Below are 23,112 nucleotides of genomic sequence, written 5' to 3' on the forward strand. Positions count from 1 at the left end.
GGGCTTGGAAATTGGGGAGGTTGACTTCATGAGCAAACTGAAACTGACTGCTATCAAAGAGGATCTTAGTCATTTAAGCTGGAAAGAAAGACTAAGAATCAAGCTTGAAACTGAGATATTTAATTCACTAAATATTTACAGAACTACTTCTACATATGTGAGTTGCTATTGGGACATAGGGATAAACTGACAAGTCAGGTATGGCTACTGACCTCAAGTGGTATGCAATCTAGAAGGACAGATAGACACGGACAATTATTATGCTCAGGAGAAATCATATGTGGGGATGGACAAGTTATTAAGAGAGTTTAATGGAGAAGGAAAATATTTTAGGCAAGAGAATCAGGAAAAGCTTCTTGGTTATTGAGATTTTGAAAATGGATAGTTAATGGACAGAAAAGGAAGTCAGTGGGAGGAGGAGCATTCTTTTTTTTAAAAAAGAAAGAAAGAAATGAGTAATACTTGGTACGTAAGAATATTGAAGCATTTAAGAGAAAGTCAGTAACTTAGTTTGGTAGAAATATGAAGCACATAAATGAAGCAGAAAAGAAGATACCTAATGTATATTTAGTACAGGTGTTTAGTAAACAACTTTTCAACAAAAATAATGAATAAACAAAGACTGAAGGGAAGGATAATGCCAAATTGTAGAGACTTCTGAAAGCTAAGATTAACAAACTGCAATGAAGACAGAGTAGAACACTTATAGGGTTTTGGGCACAGATGGGATTGCTATCAGAACTATGCAGAGGGAAGATTAATTGGTGGGAGGGGGCCAGCCCTGGTTCTAGAGTCTAGGAGGGTAATAAAATGACACAAAATGCCAAACCAGAAGTAGAAAAGGAAAGGATCAATGAATGGAAGAGACACTGGAGAGACAGGATTGATAGTTAAAACAATTAATTGGCTCTGGGAAGAAGACGAAAAGCAATGATAATGACTCTTCAATTTCTAGCCTGGATGGCAAGGAGGGTACTGGTGTTTTTAACAGCAATAAAAAACACAAAAAGATAAGCATCAACTCACACAGAAGGATCATTAGTTCAGTGTTAGACATAAGGTGGGCAGGATGCAGGTAGAGACGTGCAGCACGCAGATAAGAGTTGTCTTGTTTCCCCAGATTAAATGCTGCCACAAGGAGAGAGGCAACATTTGCCATTTGATGTGCCCCTCACTTAACCTCTTCTTCCTGATTAATTGCATATAAGGAACAAAGATAGCAAAGGTTTTGTTCCTTAGTGTTGAAACATTCCAGAAAACCATATATACATATAAAAAAGCCTGGCAGTATCGATTAAGATGATACAAGATTTTAGATTACCTAGATGTACCCGAAGCTCTGGCTATCTAAACGTCTGGTCGGAAGGTGATAAAATAAGGTAAGTGGCTTTCTTATATTAAATGGTAGCATAGGCCAATGGTTCTCAAATTTGAGTTGCATCAGAATCACCGGAGGAGCTAGTTAATATACAATATTGCAGCCCACCCCCATGAGTCTCTGATTAGGTGTTCTGGAGTGGGATCCAAGAGTTTTCATTTCTCACAGGTAGTGTTGATGCCACCAGTCGAGTGCTCACACTTTGAGTTCAAGTGCTTTTACATAATGCCTAGAAGAGCCATTCTCACAAAATACTCTGCCAATAGCCATCAGGAACACCTGGACTGCTTGGTAAAATTTTAATTCTTGAGGTCCGACCCCTGACCCAGTGAATCTTAATATTTGGGTTTAGAGTTGGGGAATAAGCATTTTGTGCAGCTACTCTAGGTAATTCTTAGTATCCTATAAAGTCTGAGAACCACTAAAATTGTGATGCTCATTTTAATTAGCTTTGGGGGGACATTAGAGTTTTAGTTCTATAATTGTGATAGAACAAGTGAGCAGGAGTGAAGAGATGTGGGCTGTAGTTATAAATCTTGACACTAATTAGTTGTGTGGCCTGAGGTAAATTACTTAACCTTTTTAGGTATAATTTCCTCATCTATAAGATAAAATGATTAAACTGAAGGTCTCCATATTCCTTTTCAGCTGTATGATTGTGATAAATTCTTGGAATAGGAACAGGTAGTAGAGATACACATTTTCGGAGTGTGTAGGAAAATGAACACTTCTCAACTGGGGATGTCAGAATAGCATTTGTTTTGTTTTGTTGAACTATGCATTCCTCTTCTCCCATTCTAATTTGCTTCTCTTGCTACCTCCAATAGGTTGTTAAATTATTGGTCTCTCTGGCCATTGAGAGCCACTCTTGGTTGAGTCATTTTTGTGGGTTGGATTGAGTCCTACCTCTCATGAATGCTGGGCTTTATATGACTACCCAGCACAGCCTAATTTCTATCAGAATAAATGATGGAGATTATAGCAATTTGAGTTTGTTAGCCAAAATAGTGTCTCTTAAAAAATGAATATTAAAGTGGAATTTAAATTTATATGTATCACCTAACACCTATTAGGATGGCTGCCATAAAAAAAAAAAAAATCAGAATAAGTGATGTTAAGGATGTGAAGAAATTAGACCCTTGTGCATTATTGGTGGAAATGTAAAATGGTGCAACTAATACGGAAAACAATATGTATTCCTTAAATATTAAAAATAGAATTACGATATGATGCAGCAATTTCACTCCTGGGTATATTACTAAAATAATTGAGAAAAGGGACTCAAAGATATCTGCACAACCATGTTCATCAGCCCCGTTCTTCACAATAGCCAAAAGGCAGAGGAAACCTAAGTACCTATCGACAAATAAATAGTGAACAAAATGTGACAATAACAAGTCAAGAAAAAAAAGGATGAAAGAAATAATTTTGCATTATAAAGATGATGTATAGAAGTCATCCACATTTGAATGCACAACCTAGTAATTAGAAAAGTGAAAATAAAAATGAGAGACTTTTCATTCATCATTTTGGCAAAACTGAAAATATAAAAGAGTAGTAGTATTATTTACTTTTGGCAATTCCAGGCAAGCAAATGGGAAACTAGGACTCTCTTTCGTATTGAAAGTACATTTTTCAGACACTACTTTGAGAGTGGTTATTAAATTTGTAAATGCATATGTTCCTTAACTCAGAATCGTACTTTTATGACTGTATTTACAAAAGAAAATAATAAATGTATAAAAATAAATGTTCACCATAGCTGCTTATAGGAGATAAATATTTGAAAAATTCAAAGTGCTCATCAAGGTTAAACAATTTGATAAATTATGATAGTGCATAGACTATTTTGAAAGTATTACAATGATGTATAAATATATATGCTAACTTGAAAGATCTTAATGACAGAAATTGGTAAAGACAAAGGCAGAAAACATTTTATTAAAAAAAGTCAAAATGGAGGGGCACCTGGGTGGCTCAGTGGGTTAAAACCTCTGCCTTCAGCTCAGGTCATAATCCCAGGGTCCTGGGATCGAGCCCCACATTGGGCTCTCTGCTCAGCGGGGAGCCTGCTTCCTCCTCTCTCTCTGCCTGTCTCTCTGCCTACTTGTGATCTCTCTGTCAAATAAATAAATAAAATCTTAAAAAAAAAAAGTCCAAATGGAGACCGAACAAAAAACTGTAGCATATATGTGCCCATTGAATAAAGAAAGTCACGAAGACGTGCACCCTGCCATCTTTTTTTTTTTTTTTAAGATTTTATTTATTTATTTATCAGGGAGAGAGAGAGTGAACACAGGCAGACAGAATGGCAGGCAGAGGCAGAGGGAGAAGCAGGCTCCCTGTCGAGCAAGGAGCCCAATGTGGGACTCGATCCCAGGACGCTGGGATCATGACCTGAGCCGAAGGCAGCCACTTAACCAACTGAGCCACCCAGGCGTCCCTGCACCCTGCAATCTTAATGGAGGTTAACTGAGGGTAAAACCGGATGGATAGAGTGAGCTGATTTTAAAAGTATTGTGGAATTATACTTTTTAACTTTTTTGCATTTTTCCAACAGAAATGCTTAAAATGTATGAGCATTTTCCAATTTGGGAAGTAATTGTCAAGAGTAAGAATTAAACTAAGGCAATGAACCATTTACACTATTTGTCAGATAAAGAAGTTTGTGAACCTAATGGACCCACAAGGAAACAAAGATGCACCTACCTATAATTTTTCACCCTGGGGAACTACAAAGCTGGTATTCCTTTGTAGAAGGAATGCTTGAGGGACAGAATGTGTGTTAAACTAGGAGTGACAGCTGAGGCCTCTGCGGTTACCTGGGAAGTGCTCTTCTCTCATGTGGCTATTAAGTAGTTTGAAATTAGGGTCCTAAGACTTACTGAATATTAGCTCCAGAAGAATTCTCAGAATTCATCTATTTCATTTCCACAACTTCCTTTTTTTAAAAGATTTTATTTATTTGTTTGACAGACAGAGATCACAAGTAGGCAGAGAGAGAGAGAGCAAGAGAGAGAGAGAGAGAGAGAGAGAGAGGAGGAAGAAGGCTCCCCGCTGAGCAGAAAGCCTGATGCGGGGCTCCATCCCAGTATGCTGGGATCATGACCTGAGCCAAAGGCAGAGGCTTTAACCCACTGAGCCACCCAGGACCCCCTCATTTCCACAACTTTTAAGTTAAAGGAAGAAAACTGAGGTCCAAAGTGAGTATATCATTTTTCCAGTCCAGACATTTCTTTTCCAATATTTTTCATTATTCTTTTGGCACCTTCTTGCTCATTTAGTTAAAACTATACAGTTAACACCCAGTGGCAGGTTCAGATGATATGCGTCCCAGCAGGTGTCTCTGATCCACTTGCACAAACTGCTCCTCTACCCCTTTTCACTGTACGAGAGCACTGGGATAGTTAATCTATGTGTCAGCTTGACTAGGTCATGGGATTCCCAGAAACTTGGTTAAACGTGATTGCTGGGTGTGCCCATGAGTGTGTTTCCAAAGACATTAGCACTTGAATTAGTAGACTGGGTAAGGCAGATTGCCTTCCCCAAGGTAGGTGGGCATTATCTCACCCAGGGAGCAGCTGGAATAGAATAGAAAGGTAGAGGAAGTTTCTCTCCTTCTCTCTCTGCCTGACTGTTGAGCAGGGGCATCAGTCTGCTCCTTCTCTTAAACTGGGATTTATACCAGTAAAGCTCCTAGTTCTCAGGCCTTCAGAATCACACTAGAATTTAAATCATCAGCTTTCCTGCATATCCCACTTATAAACAGCCATTGGTGGGACATGTCGGCCTCCATAATTGCATGAGCCAATTCCTTATACCAAATCTCCTTTTTTATATAAACATACATCCACACATATACACACACAAATACATGAATGTAATATATGAATATATAAATTGTTCTTTTTCTACAGAAAAACTTGACCAGTATAAGCACCTATATCTAACCGTAACTGCTTTTTATTTCCTGCGTGTACTGTATTCTTACCTCCATGTTTTCGTTCAGGCTGTCTCCTTATCCCACTGACTCCTATATCTCTTTTACTTAATTAAATCCTACTTTAAGATTAACATTACTTCCTCTTGGAAGCCTCTGTGATCTGAACTAGACTCATCCCTCAGGCTATGATAAATTCCCTTTCTCTGCTTTCTTTTGGGATCTTTGTACATTTCTCTGTAGATCAGCTGCTATATTGCACTTTACTGCCCCACACTCACTAGGCTAAACAATTTCTGTATCCTCTGTGCCCATCGCACTCGGGACCACTAAATAAATGTTTGTTGATTAAACGAATGAGTGAATGAGTAGATGAATTGGAATTGAATGTAGCTAACTAAAAGAAGAATTGGAGCAGGTCTGGCTTTCATCATGGATTAAATCACTATATAAAAAAGCAATTTTAAAATTACATGCTCTGTTAATGGCAGCTTAGTACTATCATCTTTATATATAAGAAATACCACTTTATTGTTTCCACTTTGATTTACAGAGTCTATATCTATATTTATTTTTTCTGGGCATCTAGAAAAAATCTTTTCAGCTTTCAGTTTGCTTTGTGTGTTGTAACACCTAACATTCTAATTCAAGCTAAAATGCTTATGATTGTTTAAGAAGGATATAGGTTTGGACTTCATCTTTACCCTTGAGAACATAGTTAATCAAGACTAATTTTTAACTCAAACATCTATGAAGATTATTAGAAACAAAAATATGTTTTAAAAAATGTTAATAAAAGGGTGCCTGGGTAGCTCAGTTGGTTGGGCCTCTCTAATCTTGGTTTCTATTCAGTTTATGATCTTGGGGTCATGGAATTGAACTCCAAGTCAGGCTCCAGGCTCAGCAGAGTCTGCTGTATCCCTCCCCCTTCTTCTCTGCTCCTCCCACTGTTCCTGCTTTCTCTCCCTCTCTCTCTCTGTCAAATACATAAATAAATAATAGAATGTTTAAGAAAATAATAAAAACAATCAATCCCAGGCATTAAAAATGCATTGTCAAGATTTCTGGGAATGATCTCTATGAGTGTGTGTGTGTGTGTGTGTGTGTGTGTGTGTGTGTATGGGTGTGTGTGTTAAGATTTTACTTATTAATTTAGGTGGGGAGAGGCACAGAAGGAGAGAGAGAATCCAAGCTGACTCCACACTGAGCATGGATCCCAACACAGGGCTTCATCCCTGGACCCTGAGATCATGACCTGCGGTGAAACCAAGAGTTAGACTCTTAACTGACTGAGCCACTGTGGGTTTTGTTGTTGTTGTTGTTGTTTATTGTCGCACTGACTCTTTTCTTGCACTATGTTATAGCTGACATGGACTTAAAACCTTTGATTTTTGGGGAGCGGAACATATGTCAATGGGATCTGAGCTCCCAGATGCCTGCTGTAGTGCTAAAGTAAATCATATCTTATTTGTTGAAATCATCTGGCAAAGGGCAAATGTAGCAAATGTACAGTTACTTCTAAGCTCAGTGGTATGACAGTCTAGGACTTCTGGCATTTTCAAAGATCCAAAGTTGTTTAGTATTTTGTTTTGATTTTCCTCAAGTTGTGTTCAGTCTGATTATTCATTTCTGTAATGGGGCCTAACCATGATTTTAAGGTCATATACTTAGTATATTACCAAGTTATTCACTGTAGCCCAAGTTAGGTCCTATCCTCTCTCTGCTTATAACTGTCACCTACTTTGGCATCTTCACCCAATGCCACATGGTGCTATAGAGTTCAAAGAGGAAGGGAAATGGAACAACTGGAAAAGAGAATATGACCATCGTGGTTCATGGATTTGAGATGCATAAGACCAGGAATTACTGTATGTAAACCCATAACAGTTGAAAATTGTTTTCTACTCACAGCCTCTTTTCTTTTACGTAATTTGGTTCCTGCTAGCTTCATTCTCATGACCAATGAGATCATTACCTGAGCTGAAACCAAGAGTCGGATGCTTAACTGACTGAGTCACCCAGGTGCCCTCTGATGGGAGTAGTCTTGAATCACAGGGTTTTAAGAGACTGTCCTAAGCCCTGCCTATATCCTCGATCTGTTTTTTGTTTCGTTTTGAAACTTCCTTTAACCTTCTGTTGATGAGTAGAACTTGCTTTTCTTCTGCAGATACTACATTACTTTTGTTCTTCTCAAATGATAATTACTTTTCTCTTCTACAACATTCATATCACTGGGGCTGGATCATGGTTAGGTATCCTTCTTGTCCTTTGAACCACTTCTAGAGCATTGGCTTTGAAGCTCATGCTATCAGACTACACTCATTTCTACTGTAGACATCTGCTGACTCTGTGTCACTCCGACATTGCTTAAAGATTTTACCACTTGGTACTCTGTCACTCTTTCAAATTCTAGTTCTGTGGTTATTCTTGGTGATTTGATTATTCACATAGACATCCTCTTCCAGTACTTGGCTTTTTCATCTCCAAAGATTATGTCTTTCCTCCTACCTTAGCCACCCACTCCCATGTTGTATCACTTCCAATACTAGCACTCTCTTCATCATTTCAATTTCAAATGTGCCATCTTGGAACCAATTTGTATTATTTCCAATCCTGTCCTTCTGGTTCATGGACTCCTATAGTTCTTTGGTCCCACCCAAACCAACAATTCATTGTTCATGTCATCCTCTTTTTTCTTTTTTTTTTTTTTTTCAAGATTTTATTTATTTGACAGAGAGATAGAGAGCACAAGTAGGCAGAGCAGCAGGTAGAAGGAGAAGGAGAAGCAGGCTCTCCACTGAGCAGAGAGCCTGATGTGGGCCTTGATACCAGGACACTGGGTTCATGACCTGAGCTGCAGGCAGCTGCTTAAATGACTGAGCCACCCAGGCTTCCACATGTCATCCCCTTGGTATCCTCCATCTCCTCTCAGCTGAGATTCCCTCATTCATAATAACAATTCCTTTGGATATATTCTCAACGCCCTCACCTTATTGTTTTCTATCATGCTTATTTGATAAACACCAATTCTGGTGAAATCTCTTCTCTGTGAACTCCGTGTTTATGTTACAAAAAAGCCCATAATCATGCTGATTGGTTTTAGTTTATAGCCATGATGACTATTTCAAAAGAGCCGTTAGTCTTTTCTAGGAATACCATTATATTTCACTCATCTACTGTTCCTCCCATTCTCCAGAACAACAATTCCTATCTTTTCTCTCTTCAATTCTCCGGAATCTTTATCCTATTACTTATATTTTGGTGATGGCCTTGGTTCCTATTTCTCTGAGTAAATATAATCAGTCAAAAATGATTTTCCATATACTTCCATTACCATATCTTCCAATTTATCTGCATGTATGTCCATATGTTCTACCTCATCTCTTTTTGCTATGGATGGACTGTGCTCCTAAATCCAACCCCCCACTTGTGCATTAGATCTCAAGAACAAATCTCCAGCAGTTCTCTTGTCTCTCTCTTGCACCATGAATTTCCCCCTCTGTACTGTATCATCTCATTAGTATAGAGACATTGTATATATCTTTTTTCATAAAAAAATTTTCCCAAACCTCACATCCCACTCTAGAACCCTCCCCACTATTACTCAGCATTTTCTTTCAGCAAAGCACCTTTACAAAGTGCCCAGTCTAACAAAACAAATGAACAAAGAAGAAAGAAAAACAACAACAAAAAGACTCCTAAATATAGAGAACAAATGGGTGGTTGCCAGAGGAAAGGTGGGTAGAGGACAGGTGAAATAGATAAAGGGGATTAAAAGTACACTTCTGATGAGCACTGAGTAATATATAAAGTTGTCAAATCATTATATTGTACACCTGAAACTAACAAAATACTGTATGTTAATTATACTTGAATAGAAAAAAATTAAAATAAAAAAATAAAGTAAATAAAAAGTACCTAGCCTTGTAATTTCCACTGCCTCTCTTCTCATTCTTTTTCTTTCCAATCTAACTCTAATTTCTTCTCCTTTCCCTCTACCAGATCTGCTTTTGTCAAGGTCATCAGAGACTGCTGGTTGCCAATAAATCATTAATTCCCTGTCTTCACCATACTTGATCCATGAGTATCATTTGACAGAGTTGACCATTTGAATTTCCTTGAAACACTTTTTCGCTGGCTTCTAAACAAGCACTCTTGGCTTTATCCCTGTTTCCTTGGCTGATCCTTCCCTGACTTTGTTACACCTTTTTTGACTCTCGCTTTTCTAAATACTACATTGTCCCAGAATTAGTCTTTACATAGCTTTCTTTTCAAGATAGATAAACACACATTTAGTGATATCATTGAGTCTTACTACTTTAAATACAGACTCTATGCTAGTATTCTCCAATCTCCAGCTAGAACTTTCTCCTAAACACTCAACTCATATATAGAAAGCAGCTTTCTTGGCATCTATCTTGGATAATTAATAAACATTTCATATTAACTATCGTGCCAAAGGCAAATTCTCATTTGGCTTCTCAAATCTGCTCTTCCCATAATTTTCTCAACCTCAATAAAAGCCAACTTCATTCTTCCAACTACTTAGGCCAGAGACATTGGGCTCATTTCTAACTCTTTTTTTTTCATATCCCACATTCAGTCTTCTACAAAATTTTGTCAGAGTGACTTTCAAAGTATATTCAAATTCAATCACTGCTCACCACTTCCACCATAAGCACTCTGGTCCATCCATCAGCATGTTTCACTTGAATTACAACAGTAGTCTCTCCTCACTCTTCTCCTTGTTTCTAGCCTTGACCTCTCCCTATTTTTCACACAACACCATAAGTGGAGCTTTAAAAAGTAAGTCAGCTCATGTCACTCTCCTGCTCAAAACCTCAGAATTATTAAAAAGTCAGGGTCGTTTAAGTGACTCCAAGATATTATATCAGTGATTCTCAACCTTTACTGTGAATCAGAATCTCCTGAGTGGATTTAAGATATTCAAATGCTTTCTATTACCCAATTAAGATACAATGAGTAAATGAAATTGAAAGGTACAAAATTTTAGTTATAAAATACGTAAGTCATGGGGATGTAATGTACAGCATGGTGACATAGTGAATTATACTGTATTGCATTTGTAGCAGTTGCTAAGAGAATAGGTCTTGAAAGTTCTCATCACAAAAAGAAAATTTATAACAATAGTGACTGATGTTAACTAGACTTATTGTGATTTTGCAATATACACAAACATAGAATCATTATGTTTTATGCCTGAAAGTAATATAATGCTATATGTTGATTATATCTCAATTTTAAAAAAAGATACACTTGGAACTTTAGCAGGGCCCACACTTGAACATCTTTAGGCCACCATTCTAACTCCCACTGTGATCTTATTTCCTACCTCCTCTGCATATCCTGTCCACTCCCCATGAACCCTTCTCCAGCCACATTGTTCTTGACATTTCTCTATCATGCCAAGTTACCTTCTGCCTCAGGAATTTCGCAGTAATTTTCCTTCTGCCTGGAGCTCCTGTCCTCACTGTCTCCTCACCATCTTCATGGGTCATACCTGTCGTCTTTCAGGTCTCTACTCAAATGTCACTTTCTCAGGGATGCCTTCTGAGACCACTTTATATGTGATGGCAACAACCCTCTTCCTCCTCTGCTTTCTTTCATTCTTACCTTTTCAAATTTTTTTTTTTTTTCTTTAGAGCATGTATTTATGGGCTTGTCTATTTTTTTTTTTTCCTCTCTAGTACAAAATAATCTTCATTTGGGCAGGGACTTTCCTTGTTCTGTTTAATTCCTGATACCTAGAACAGTGCCTGGTAAATAGGTGCTCACTGAATATGTGTTGAATGAATAAATAAAACAATAGCTTCACTCCACCCAGTTTTTTCAGCCACAGATAAATAAAGAGGGTAGGCTTACCCCATCATTTCATAAGGTCTAGAATTTGTCTTTCTGCATCAGTCCTCAAAAATCCTCGATACTGGCCCATTTGACATGACCAATCTTTTTTCTTGGTTTTCGTTTCAATTCTCCAGTTTTCCAGCTGGCATTAGAACTGGGGCCTGCGCCCAGTGGCTTTGCTCCACACCTGGACCTTGTCAGTTTCCCTTCCCCATACTGCTCTGGGACTTGTGTGGCCTAATTAGCTTTGCAAATTGATGCTATCTTTCTGATTGAAAACTGCGGCTGCCAACACCATCCCTCACTTCCCTGTTGCCATAGTATCCATCGGATTTTTATATCCTCTTTGAGCTCTGTAGTCTGAAGTATTATGGGTAGGGATCCTCTGGCTAGGATTTTAATCCTACCAATCCTGATTTTCTTTTCTTCCTGAGTAGTCTTCATTGCTGGGGTTTTAGAATAATTTGTTCTTCACCATCTGAGTTTAATAGGCTATCAGAAAATAAATATTGCCTTCTAAATAACCAGAGACTTCTCTATTTCAGTACTACGCACAGATCCTTCATTCCTAGTCAGATCTTTACCTATGATTTGCCATAATATGAGTTTTAGCATGTTACTTTTGTTTAAACCCTTCTTAAGTTCTGTATCTTCCACAGAGTAAAAGCCCACTTAGAATGTTTTATACAGCTCTGTATTAGCATTTTCAGACTTTAGCATGCATATGAATCACCTGGGAATCTTCTTAGACCAAGATTTACATGGAGAAGGGTTTAGGTGGGGCCCACGAGTCTGCATTTCTAACAAGCTCCCAAGATGCTGATGTTGCTAGTTCACAGGATTACGCTGTAGGTAATAAGGCCCTGTATGGTATGCTTTCTCCCTACCACCTGGCCCTCTACTTCTCGGCTTTTGTTATTCTTCTGATGCTACACCTTATTTCTGAGTTACACTAGCTTCCTTCACAGTCTTAGAACATCCAGGCATACTTCCACCTTAGGGCCTTTGCATCGGCTGACCCTCTTGTCTGAAAACACGTCACCCAGATATACAACTCTTTCTCTCAAATCTGCTTCATGTCTTTTTTCCAATGTCATTTTCTTAAGCCTTCCCTGGCCATCTGATCTAATAAGGCAGATCATCCCTCTCTTGTCCCCCCTCTCCCTCTCCTATTTTTTCTCCTTAACACTTAACACTATTGAAATACAACATATTTAATTTTTTTAAATTGTCTGCTTCCTCCATTAGAATGTGAACTCTATGAAGGAATTTTGCTTTCATTCATGTTCACTCCGGTGACCAAAGTACTGACTGATATACAGCAGGTGCTCAATAAATGATTGTCGAATGAATGCACTAAATATTTCACTTATATTTTACTATACATTTTTTTCTGATTATGCAAAATGTCCTGGGAAAAGGAAGACAGAATCAGATTTGTTCTAGTTTAATTAGGCTAGCCTGATAAAGGTGAATGTCTCCCAAGAATAGCATATCAGAACTCATTTACTTAATCCTCATTTATACAGCTTTCTTTGGTATGAGCAGAATGATGTTAGAAGGGATAAAGCTCTACCTTCAAGTAAGAGAAACTTAATGAGACTAGTAATACAATTAAGAACAAATATAACCTGAGACATTAATGGTATCTATTTAAAGTTATAATTAGATTGCAAAGACTGTTTACACAGCGATGCAGGTTTTCCTGGAAGACAGTTACTATATATATGAACTCGTGTCAAAGACATTGTAGAATAAGTTTGGTCTTTTGTGGAAAATTGACCTAGAAGACCTCAAAAGTCTTTCCTGCCTGAACAAATTAGAAATCAACGACAGAGAAGAAGAAGCTGCTGTGTGAGATGTGCAAGACTAGTTACTAAAGCAAGAATCTACAACCACATTTCATGTATTACAGTTCTCAATCTTATAGACTCCCAGTGAGCTTTAGCAGGTGAGAAGGTTATTGGTTTTTGATTGGTTGGTTTTGTGCTTAAAGAGAAGCTGGCCAAGACCTTGCAAACTGAACCAAAATACATCTCATTATTATTACCTATTTTTTGATCAAATCAATTTTCAGCTGTTTCTGATTTTGGTTGAAAGAATACATATAACAAGCAAATTTCACTTTGATATTTTCCATTATGAATTCATAAGAACATTCTTCACTGTCCTTCTAGTGAATCAGAAAACTAAATAAATATGGTATAAATCTAGGTGACACGATTTGCAGTTTTTTACAAGTCATAAGCCCTCTTTATCAGTAGATTATAAGAGTAGAAATTCTTCTCTACTTCTTTTATTAATTAACCTTTTCAAATATGTTACAATTTTAACTTAACCTTAGAAGATACTATATAATAAAGCTTTGTTGTTACAAATTGCTCACCTTTACATTCTTTCAGGTAATCTTAAGGATCTTTTTATGAAGTTATTATTTAATAATATTATTTATTGATGCCTATATATATGTATGTGTATATATATGTGTGTGTGTGTGTGTGTGTGTGTGTGTGTGTATATGACAAAAAAACATGTGAAGTAGGAATTCTTATCAACATGATAAAAATCCTGGGGCCCACAGATTTTAAGTAACTAGTTACATTTAAACATTTGAGCTTAAAAAATGAACTGTATTCAAACCCATGTTGAAATGTCTTTTGCAGGCTTTTAATCCTCACACTGTGACAATCTTAGGGAGGAGGAGACTGAGTCTTAGAGAAGCCAAGTGACTTGCCCAAAGTTGTACACATAAGAACTGGAAGAACCAGGAAACAGGGTTCTTTCTGTTCTTCATAATAGACTTTTTTTTAAAAAATGTATGACATTTAATAACAGCATGAGAAACACTAGCACAGGTCGAAAGATGATGGAATGCCTACATATTTAAAGAGAAAGAAATGGCAAAACCTACAAGAATTAACTAAATTTATTAGCACACAATGCAAACTTATCAATAGCTTAGTCTAAAACACTTTTATTTCATAGAATCTCAAACTGAAATTTTCTCAGGGTAGGTTAATCTATAATTTCTTTTTACACATCCACAAATGCCAAATTAAATTCTATATGGTTAAAAGACATAAAGGTAAGAAAAAAAGAAACAGAAAATGTAGGAAACCATATGTACATGCTTTGAAAAGGAGAGGTTTTCTTAAACAATCCTGAAGACCTTGGAAGATATGTATGTATATTTTAACACATACAAGACTATTTAAAAATCAAATATCAAATGTCACTGCTATGTGACATTTGATATTCCATACCCTTGTGATTTATTTTTTATTTTGGAAATGCTAGAATATAGGAAGTATACCCAGTCTGTATTACTATAAACACTGTAAGGTATACGGGCTGTGTGTGTATGTGTGTGTGCGTAAAAACACAAGAATGAAGCAAGACCTTATCTACATGTGTTGACGTGACTGGCTACCTCTGAAATTTATAAGAGTCCCTTAGGGTCTCACTATTTCAGCTCTGTATACACTTACCAATCCCTATTGAAAGGTAATAATGAATCACCACATTCCCTTATTTTAGTAATTTTTGTTTGTTTGTTTGTTTGTTTATTTGTTTGCCATTCAAATAGAATCCAGATTTTTAATTAAGGGCAACAATGTCCTTCATGATCTATCCCCTGCCTTCCAACCTCCTTCCATGTTCTCTCATTGGGCATGTTCCATGTTGATTTTCAGCTGGTTTCTTGAATGTAACTCCATGCTTCTGCTAAGGTTGTGCTTGGTTTGGAAGCCCTGTCACCCTCTCTTGTACATAAACAGCTCCTGATCAGGCAGGTCATCACTAATATTTTATCTCCTCAGGGAACCATACTTGATCACTGTTCTGAAAGTAGGTGTTCTCTTTAATTTCTGTAAAAGAACCCAAGGTTTTTTTCCATAGCACTTATCATGATTTAAATAATTTCATTTGATCACATATTTTAGTTTTCTTTTCTCACCAGACTTTACATTTCACAGATCCAGTGATCATTTCTCTGTGGTGATCTATATATTATATATATTATATATCAGTGCCTGGTATATAATTGGCACTTAGCAAATATTGTGTGAAAAAATGAATAAATAAGTGATGAATGAGTGAATATGTATCTTTTAAAATATTTTTTGAGAATCTGTATGTCTGCCTGGAGAAAAAAAGTGAGTTTTTTCTGGGGTGCCTGGGTGACTCAGTGGGTTAAACCTCTGCCTTCAGCTCAGGTCATGATCTCAGGGTCCTGGGATCGAGCCCTGTATCGGGCTCTCTGCTCAGCAGGGAGCCTGCTTCCCCTTCTTTCTCAGCCTGCCTCTCTGCCTACTTGTGATCTCTGTCTGTCAAATAAATAAAATCTTTAAAAAAAAAAAAGCGAATTTTCTCTGGAATGATATGCTATAGAAAGAGGTTGTAAAGTATGGAGAGCTTTGGCTTCTAAAATAGAATAAAAATATAAATTGTGACTATATTTATCCCCAAGATAAATATCTTAAATATAAATATCTTAACAATTAACAATATGAAGGAAAGTAACTCTTCCCAAAATGACTTAGTATTCTTATTCTGAGGCTTAAATTCATTCACATCCCATGAGTACCTAGTAAAGCCTAAAATGTCCACCCTCCCATCTCCTCCAGACAACATATAGGTCCACTCACTCACCCACTTTCACCCCCACCCATCCTCCTAGTAATTGTTGAACTTCTAGAAGCCTGTGGATTTTAAGATCAATAGTTGGGTCCTGGGAAACTGGGGTTAATGCAATAAAGGTGATTGAGTTAGAGGCCATTGCTAACATTTCAAGGAATTCACATCCTAATGCATCATTAGGACTTAAAGGAGGTTCATATCAACATCCTCAGTTTTCAAAATAATGATGCCAACTAGGCTGACTCTAGGGAACCATAACATCAGTAGCAGCTGAAGGACATCATATGAAAAGGCACAGAATAATGCTAGAACCTGTGTCAGAATATTTTTTATAACCATCAAAACATTCTCCAACATAGTATTAGTAAGTTTGCCTTCTGAACAAGAAGCTCAGACACGGGATCCAAATTATTCTGCTGTGGAAGGTTACAGAGAAAAAGTGTATACCACGTTTGTGGTTATAATTAACGTTCATGAATGCATTCATTCATTCATCCTACAATTATTTATTGAATGTCAACCATTGTGATTTTCACTGTGCTAACCACGGGGATAATTTTAAACAAAAATCATTCAGTTCTCTCGTGCAGATTGATGGGACTTGAGGAAGAAAGAATTACTTCTGTAGAGGTGTTTATAAACCACAGCTCAGAATAAAAACTAGCTTCATGTTTTACACAAAGGACTGCTTCGTAAGCTTCCCCCCCCCCCCCGATAAAATAACTTCTAAATGATGGTTATTTAAAATAAGCTAGAAATAAAGATTTACACTTTTGGAATAGAAATAGACATTTATAGGAACCTTATTTGTTGACAAGATTAACTTTTATCCACCACATAATCATAAGTAAAGATAAAGTTTTCATCTAAAAGGAAATGCAGTATAGAAAATACCCCAAAGTCATTTGAAAGAATTGGATAACTCTAATAATATTTGGAATGGGATTCATAAAAACCTTTTCAGTCTTCATGTGCATAAGTCCCTGACCGTTCTGAACAAAATACTAGTTTATGTTTTCTAGTTTTGGAATTCTATTGGAGACAGATCCATTAGACACAGCACAGAAGGCTTTGAATTCCCTTTGCTTAAGCACTCTGCCAACTCAAAATCTCCTTTAAATCAATACGAGATATAATTTAATTGCAGACTCTGTGTCAAAGTTAAAATTTTAGAAAAGAAATAAACCAAACTCCATGTAGCAATTCGAATATAGGAGACAAAATAGCAGACTAGATTATTATAGCAGAACAATGACCAGTACCTTTTGAATGCCTGCTTGGGATTCCAGAACGTTATTCTCTGATCCATTGCTTCTGTTGATCATCCGCCACATTTGGGAATACATGCTGTCCCTTTCAAAAGGATTCATTCCCTTCATGCGGACATGTTCATATACTGCAGAGTCCAGTACTGTGCCATAAGGGATGTCCGTTTGCTTGGAGAGGTCCTGGAGAGATCTTCATGATTAGGAGAGAAGAGAGACACAAGTAAGAAATTGGAAATAAAGTTATAGGAAACAGAATAATATATGTAAATACAGATGTCAAATTGCTTTCCTATTTTGTGGTTTCTTAATATTAAAATGTAATATATAAAAAGAATTGCTGTTAGGGTTATGACACATGAATCATAAGTAGATGAAATCATTACTGAAAAAAAAAGAAAATTTCTCATGGTTCTTGTGTGTGTGTGCGTGCGTGTGTGAGCCTTCACTGTGAAAAAAACCAAAACCAAAACTAGATATAGCAATTCCAGCAAGGCAAAAACAAATTAAATTAGATTGCTGGATAACCACATAATCATTTAGTTAAAAAACAACGACATGTTATAAGCCTTAAGCCTATGTTCTTTTAGGTAGCAATGTTTAAATATATTTTAAAATAATTACATTGTGCATGAACAACCCAATTTGAGTTGAAGTGTATATTTAAAAATTAGTATTTATGATAGTCACTATTTAACAAGCGGCTACCATATACATGCCAGCAACTGACATACATTATTCTCACAGTAGTGTCCCATTTCTCAGAAGTATTTCACCCATTTCATCAATGAGAAAACTCAGATTGAGAGTATAAGCATTTGCTCAGTGTGGCACAGTCAGTGAGGGATGAGATAAGACTCAAATGTAGGCTTCAAAAGCTATAGTATTTTTACTGCAAGATACTGCCTCTTATTTGCTTTAAGTTTGTGTGTGTGCACATGCATGTGTGTGTCTGTGGGCGTGAAAGAGAGAGAAAGAGAGGAGAAAGAGAGAGACTTCTATTTGTATTCAAACAGAATAGAATTCATGTTTACAGAAAGATGAATATATTTTCAGCTCTCTCTTATGCATAATAATGATCAGGATTTTCACATCCATCTTTGAGTTATATAGATGGTATCTACTTGTCCTAGGTTATTCATCTTAAATTGGTGGTCAATTTCCTTACATTTAAGTTTCTGAGCCACTCTGTATTTTCTAACTTGGAGAACCAATTACTGCTGCACTGAAACTCATTTGAGTTTGTGTAGCTGCTCAACTCTAATGACTGAGGTTTAAGAACAAATATGTGTCTTTGGCATACTATACAAAATTAGATACTGGCATATTCAAGTTCACTAACCTCTGCGAATGGCAGCAGATGCTTTGAAACACTATACCATATTTTGAACAAGAATATTCAGAGCCCTCCACAGCCATGGGTCATGAAACTCATGTTATGTATACTTCTGACCTTTTGGTCTGTTTCTAGATGGAGTTTGCTAATGATTTCCTGGGGCCTTTGCAAACAACACTAGCATTGGGCAAGGGTATTGGAAATACTCTTGCAGGTCACCAGTTTCCATCGTGTGCAAAACTGTATTGCAAACAATAAATTATGGGCTGTGTTTGCTAGAGGAGTATTCATGCCATTTTCTAATAGTAACTTTCAGCAAAATTTAATCTACATTTTATTGAGTTTTAGGTTGTCGATGTGTATCATTTACTCTGTGGAAACTACCATGATGATTCCTTTTTGTTCTGTACTTCTGCTTAAAATGATGTGTTGAAAAATGACTATTTCCATGAGAGACTATGGACTCTGAGAAACAAACTGAGCGTTTGGGAGGGAAGGGGGGTCGGGGGGGTTGGCTGAGCCAACCGGTGGTGGGTATTAAGGAGGGCACATATTGCATGGAGCACTGGGTGAGGTGCATAAACAATGAATTATGGATTACTGAAAAAAAAATAAATTAATTTTTTAAAAAAATGACTATTTCCAAGGAAAAATTTGCTGAAATATTCTACAATTATTAAATTAATTCTACCATTTGTAAAAAGATAAAATGACAGTATGAAGAATAACAGGGCAAAAGCAGGAATAAAATCAAGCTACCCATAGCTAGGGTACAACCTCACAGGAGAGTAAAAGGGCACTTTCTCCTGGGATATCCCACAATTATCTTGTTGACAGTATAGCAATAAAAATTTTGTTCCCAAAGATCATTTACTTCTCATCCACTGCTGTTTCCAGCAATGGGATTAAAACTATTAAAAACATTAACATTTTAACATATTTCCCATTGTTTACTGGAGGACGATATAAAGTGGTAACACAGAAAAAAAAAAATGAAACATTATCAATACAGGTTATAATAGCAGTAGCAAATAGCAATTTGTTCAATACCTATTAATGCAAGGGCCTAGGCTAGGTAGTTGTATGGAGTTTGCACTTTCTAAAACCAGAAGGTCCCATGGCTGGAGAAGGCCATGTCACATTTCATCAGAGACCCTACCAGGATGGGATTGGCCACTAGCTGTTTAGAACATTTGGCAATCAACCTATATTATAACTCTCAAAAATTTTCAATTTGGTGGTGGTGAGATCATATCTTAGGGGTAAAATTTTTGTATGCCCAGACCTCTAAATATATAACCTGTTTGCCCAAATAGTCATACCAGTAAAATACTGTTAAATAAATTAACACTTCCTCTTAGCTTTTCATGAAAAGAAAACTGAAATCAAATGTTAGGATCATTAACAGAATCATTTTCTGTGGCATAACATCACCTTCAATATCAGCTTTACAACTTGAATATAGAATTGTCATACAAATAGTTTTGTTGGTGAAACTGATTTGTACATGGTAAAATTTTAAAGGAATTTCTTAATATACTGCCTGTGTGAAATTCCTGATGTCAGAAAAAAAAGGCATTTTATGTTCAACATACCTCAGATTTAGAATAGCAGAGCATTTGTAACTTAGAACAAAGACATATTTCCTCCAGCTTCATTTCTGATATCAAGTTCGGCTTATAAATTTGCCTTGAGATATGCTTGCAATAAAAATTACAGCTTGCCTGATTCAGCATCGTTCCATTATAGTACACTAAGACAGTACCAAAAGTGACAAAAATAAAATGAAGCAAATTGAAGTGAGCACAAACAGCTTATTACAGAAAGTGAAGGTTGTTTTAGGAGCCCAACACAGAAAGACAATGACCATTTTATGTGGTCATTCTGTTATTTTTCATAAGATTTTAGAGTAATATCAGCAGAAAAGGAATGGCCTATAGTATGAACCCTTAAAAGAAATCTAGTAAATTCTTCTACAAGTGGTATTCCTCAAAAAAATTGTATCTTAAATTCAACATCTGAGTATTACTTAGATATGCCAAATCACTGAAATCATTGTTTTTTTGTTTGTTTGGTTTGCCAAATCAGTTTTAAATGCAAAATAATTCTAAAATAATTAATAAGTACCTAATATATAAGTTAATTTACCATGGCAAATGTTGTCATTTTTTTTTTTTAATTTTTTAATTTTTTAATTTATTTATTTTTTTAAAAGATTTTATTTATTTATTTGACAGACAGAGATCACAAGTAGGCAGAGAAGCAGGCAGAGAGAGAGGAAGGGAAGCAGGCCCCCTGCGGAGCAGAGAGCCCGATGTGGGACTCGATCCCAGGACCCTGAGATCATGACCTGAGCCGAAGGCAGCGGCTTAACCCACTGAGCCACCCAGGTGCCCTAATTTTTTTATTTTTTATAAACATATATTTTTATCCCCAGGGGTACAGGTCTGTGAATCACCAGGTTTACACACTTCACAGCACTCACCAAATCACATGCCCTCCCCAATGTCCATAATCCCAACCCCTTCTCCCAAACCCCCTCCCCCCGGCAAGCCTCAGTTTGTTTTGTGAGATTAAGAGTCACTTATGGTTTGTCTCCCTCCCAATCCCACCTTGTTTCATTTATTCTTCTTCTACCCACTTAAGCCTCCATGTTGCATCACCACTTCCTCATATCAGGGAGATCATATGATAGTTGTCTTTCTCTGCTTGACTTATTTCGCTAAGCATGATACGCTCTAGTTCCATCCATGTTGTTGCAAATGGCAAGATTTCATTTCTTTTGATGGCTGCATAGTATTCCATTGTGTATATATACCACATCTTCTTGATCCATTCATCTGTTGATGGACATCTAGGTTCTTTCCATAGTTTGCTATTGTGGACATTGCTGCTATAAACATTCGGGTGCATGTGCCCCTTTGGATCACTACATTTGTATCTTTAGGGTAAATACCCAATAGTGCAATTGCTGGGTCATAGGGCAGTTCTATTTTCAACATTTTGAGGAACCTCCATGCTGTTTTCCAGAGTGGCTGCACCAGCTTGCATTCCCACCAACAGTGTAGGAGGGTTCCCCTTTCTCCGCATCCTCGCCAGCATCTGTCATTTCCTGACTTGTTGATTTTAGCCATTCTGACTGGTGTGAGGTGATATCTCATTGTGGTTTTGATTTGTATTTCCCTGATGCCAAGTGATATGGAGCACTTTTTCATGTGTCTGTTCGCCATCTGGATGTCTTCTTTGCAGAAATGTCTGTTCATGTCCTCTGCCCATTTCTTGATTGGATTATTTGTTCTTTGAGTGTTGAGTTTGCTAAGTTCTTTATAGATTCTGGACACTAGTCCTTTATCTGATATGTCGTTTGCAAATATCTTCTCCCATTCTGTCAGTTGTCTTTTGATTTTGTTAACTGTTTCCTTTGCTGTGCAAAAGCTTTTGATCTTGATGAAATCCCAATAGTTCATTTTTTCCCTTGCTTCCCTTGCCTTTTGCGTTGTTCCTAGGAAGATGTTGCTGCGGCAGAGGTCGAAGAGGTTGCTGCCCATGTTCTCCTCAAGGATTTTGATGGATTCCTTTCGTACATTGAGGTCCTTCATCCATTTTGAGTCTATTTTTGTGTGTGGTGTAAGGAAATGGTCCAATTTCATTTTTCTGCATGTGGCTGTCCAATTTTCCCAGCACCATTTATTGAAAAGGCTGTCTTTTTTCCATTGGACATTTTTCCTGCTTTGTCGAAGATTAGTTGACCATAGATTTGAGGGTCTATTTCTGGGCTCTCTATTCTGTTCCATTGATCTATGTGTCTGTTTTTGTGCCAGTACCATGCTGTCTTGATGATGACAGCTTTGTAATAGAGCTTGAAGTCCGGAATTGTGATGCCACCAACGTTGGCTTTCTTTTTCAATATCCCTTTGGCTATTCGAGGTCTTTTCTGGTTCCATATAAATTTTAGCATTGTTTGTTCCATTTCTTTGAAAAAGATGGATGTTACTTTGATAGGAATTGCATTAAATGTGTAGATTGCTTTAGGTAGCATAGACATTTTCACAATATTTATTCTTCCAATCCAGGAGCATGGAACATTTTTCCATTTCTTTGTGTCTTCCTCAATTTCTTTCATGAGTACTTTATAGTTTTCTGAGTATAGATTCTGTGTCTCTTTGGTTAGGTTTATTCCTAGGTATCTTATGGTTTTGGATGCAATTGTAAATGGGATTGACTCCTTAATATCTCTTTCTTCTGTCTTGCTGTTGGTGTAGAGAAATGCAACTGATTTCTGTGCATTGATTTTATATCCTGACACTTTACTGAATTCCTGTATAAGTTCTAGCAGTTTTGGAGTGGAGTCTTTTGGGTTTTCCACATATAGTATCAAATCATCTGCGAAGAGTGATAATTTGACTTCTTCTTTGCCGATTTGGATGCCTTTAATTTCCTTTTGTTGTCTGATTGCTGAGGCTAGGACCTCTAGTACGATGTTGAATAGCAGTGGTGATAATGGACATCCCTGCCGTGTTCCTGACCTTAGTGGAAAAGCTTTCAGTTTTTCTCCATTGAGAATGATATTTGCGGTGGGTTTTTCATAGATGGCTTTGATGATATTGAGGTATGTGCCCTCTATCCCTACACTTTGAAGAGTTTTGATCAGGAAGGGATGTTGTACTTTGTCAAATGCTTTTTCAGCATC

General features: G+C 37.0%; 1 protein-coding gene across 2 annotated transcripts in view; it reads right to left on the reverse strand.

Moving 5' to 3' along the window:
- Positions 1-23,112, reverse strand: part of GRID2 (glutamate ionotropic receptor delta type subunit 2) — a 1,533,206-nt gene that overhangs the window by 230,127 nt on the left and 1,279,967 nt on the right. For both annotated transcript variants that reach the window (XM_059172726.1, XM_059172716.1), the window contains exon 13: positions 17,084-17,279. In XM_059172726.1, coding sequence (XP_059028709.1) covers positions 17,084-17,279 — 196 coding nt within the window. The remainder of the gene's footprint in view (positions 1-17,083; positions 17,280-23,112) is intronic.

The sequence above is a fragment of the Mustela lutreola genome, chromosome 1 (assembly GCF_030435805.1).
Source record: "Mustela lutreola isolate mMusLut2 chromosome 1, mMusLut2.pri, whole genome shotgun sequence".
Lineage (NCBI taxonomy): Eukaryota > Metazoa > Chordata > Mammalia > Carnivora > Mustelidae > Mustela > Mustela lutreola.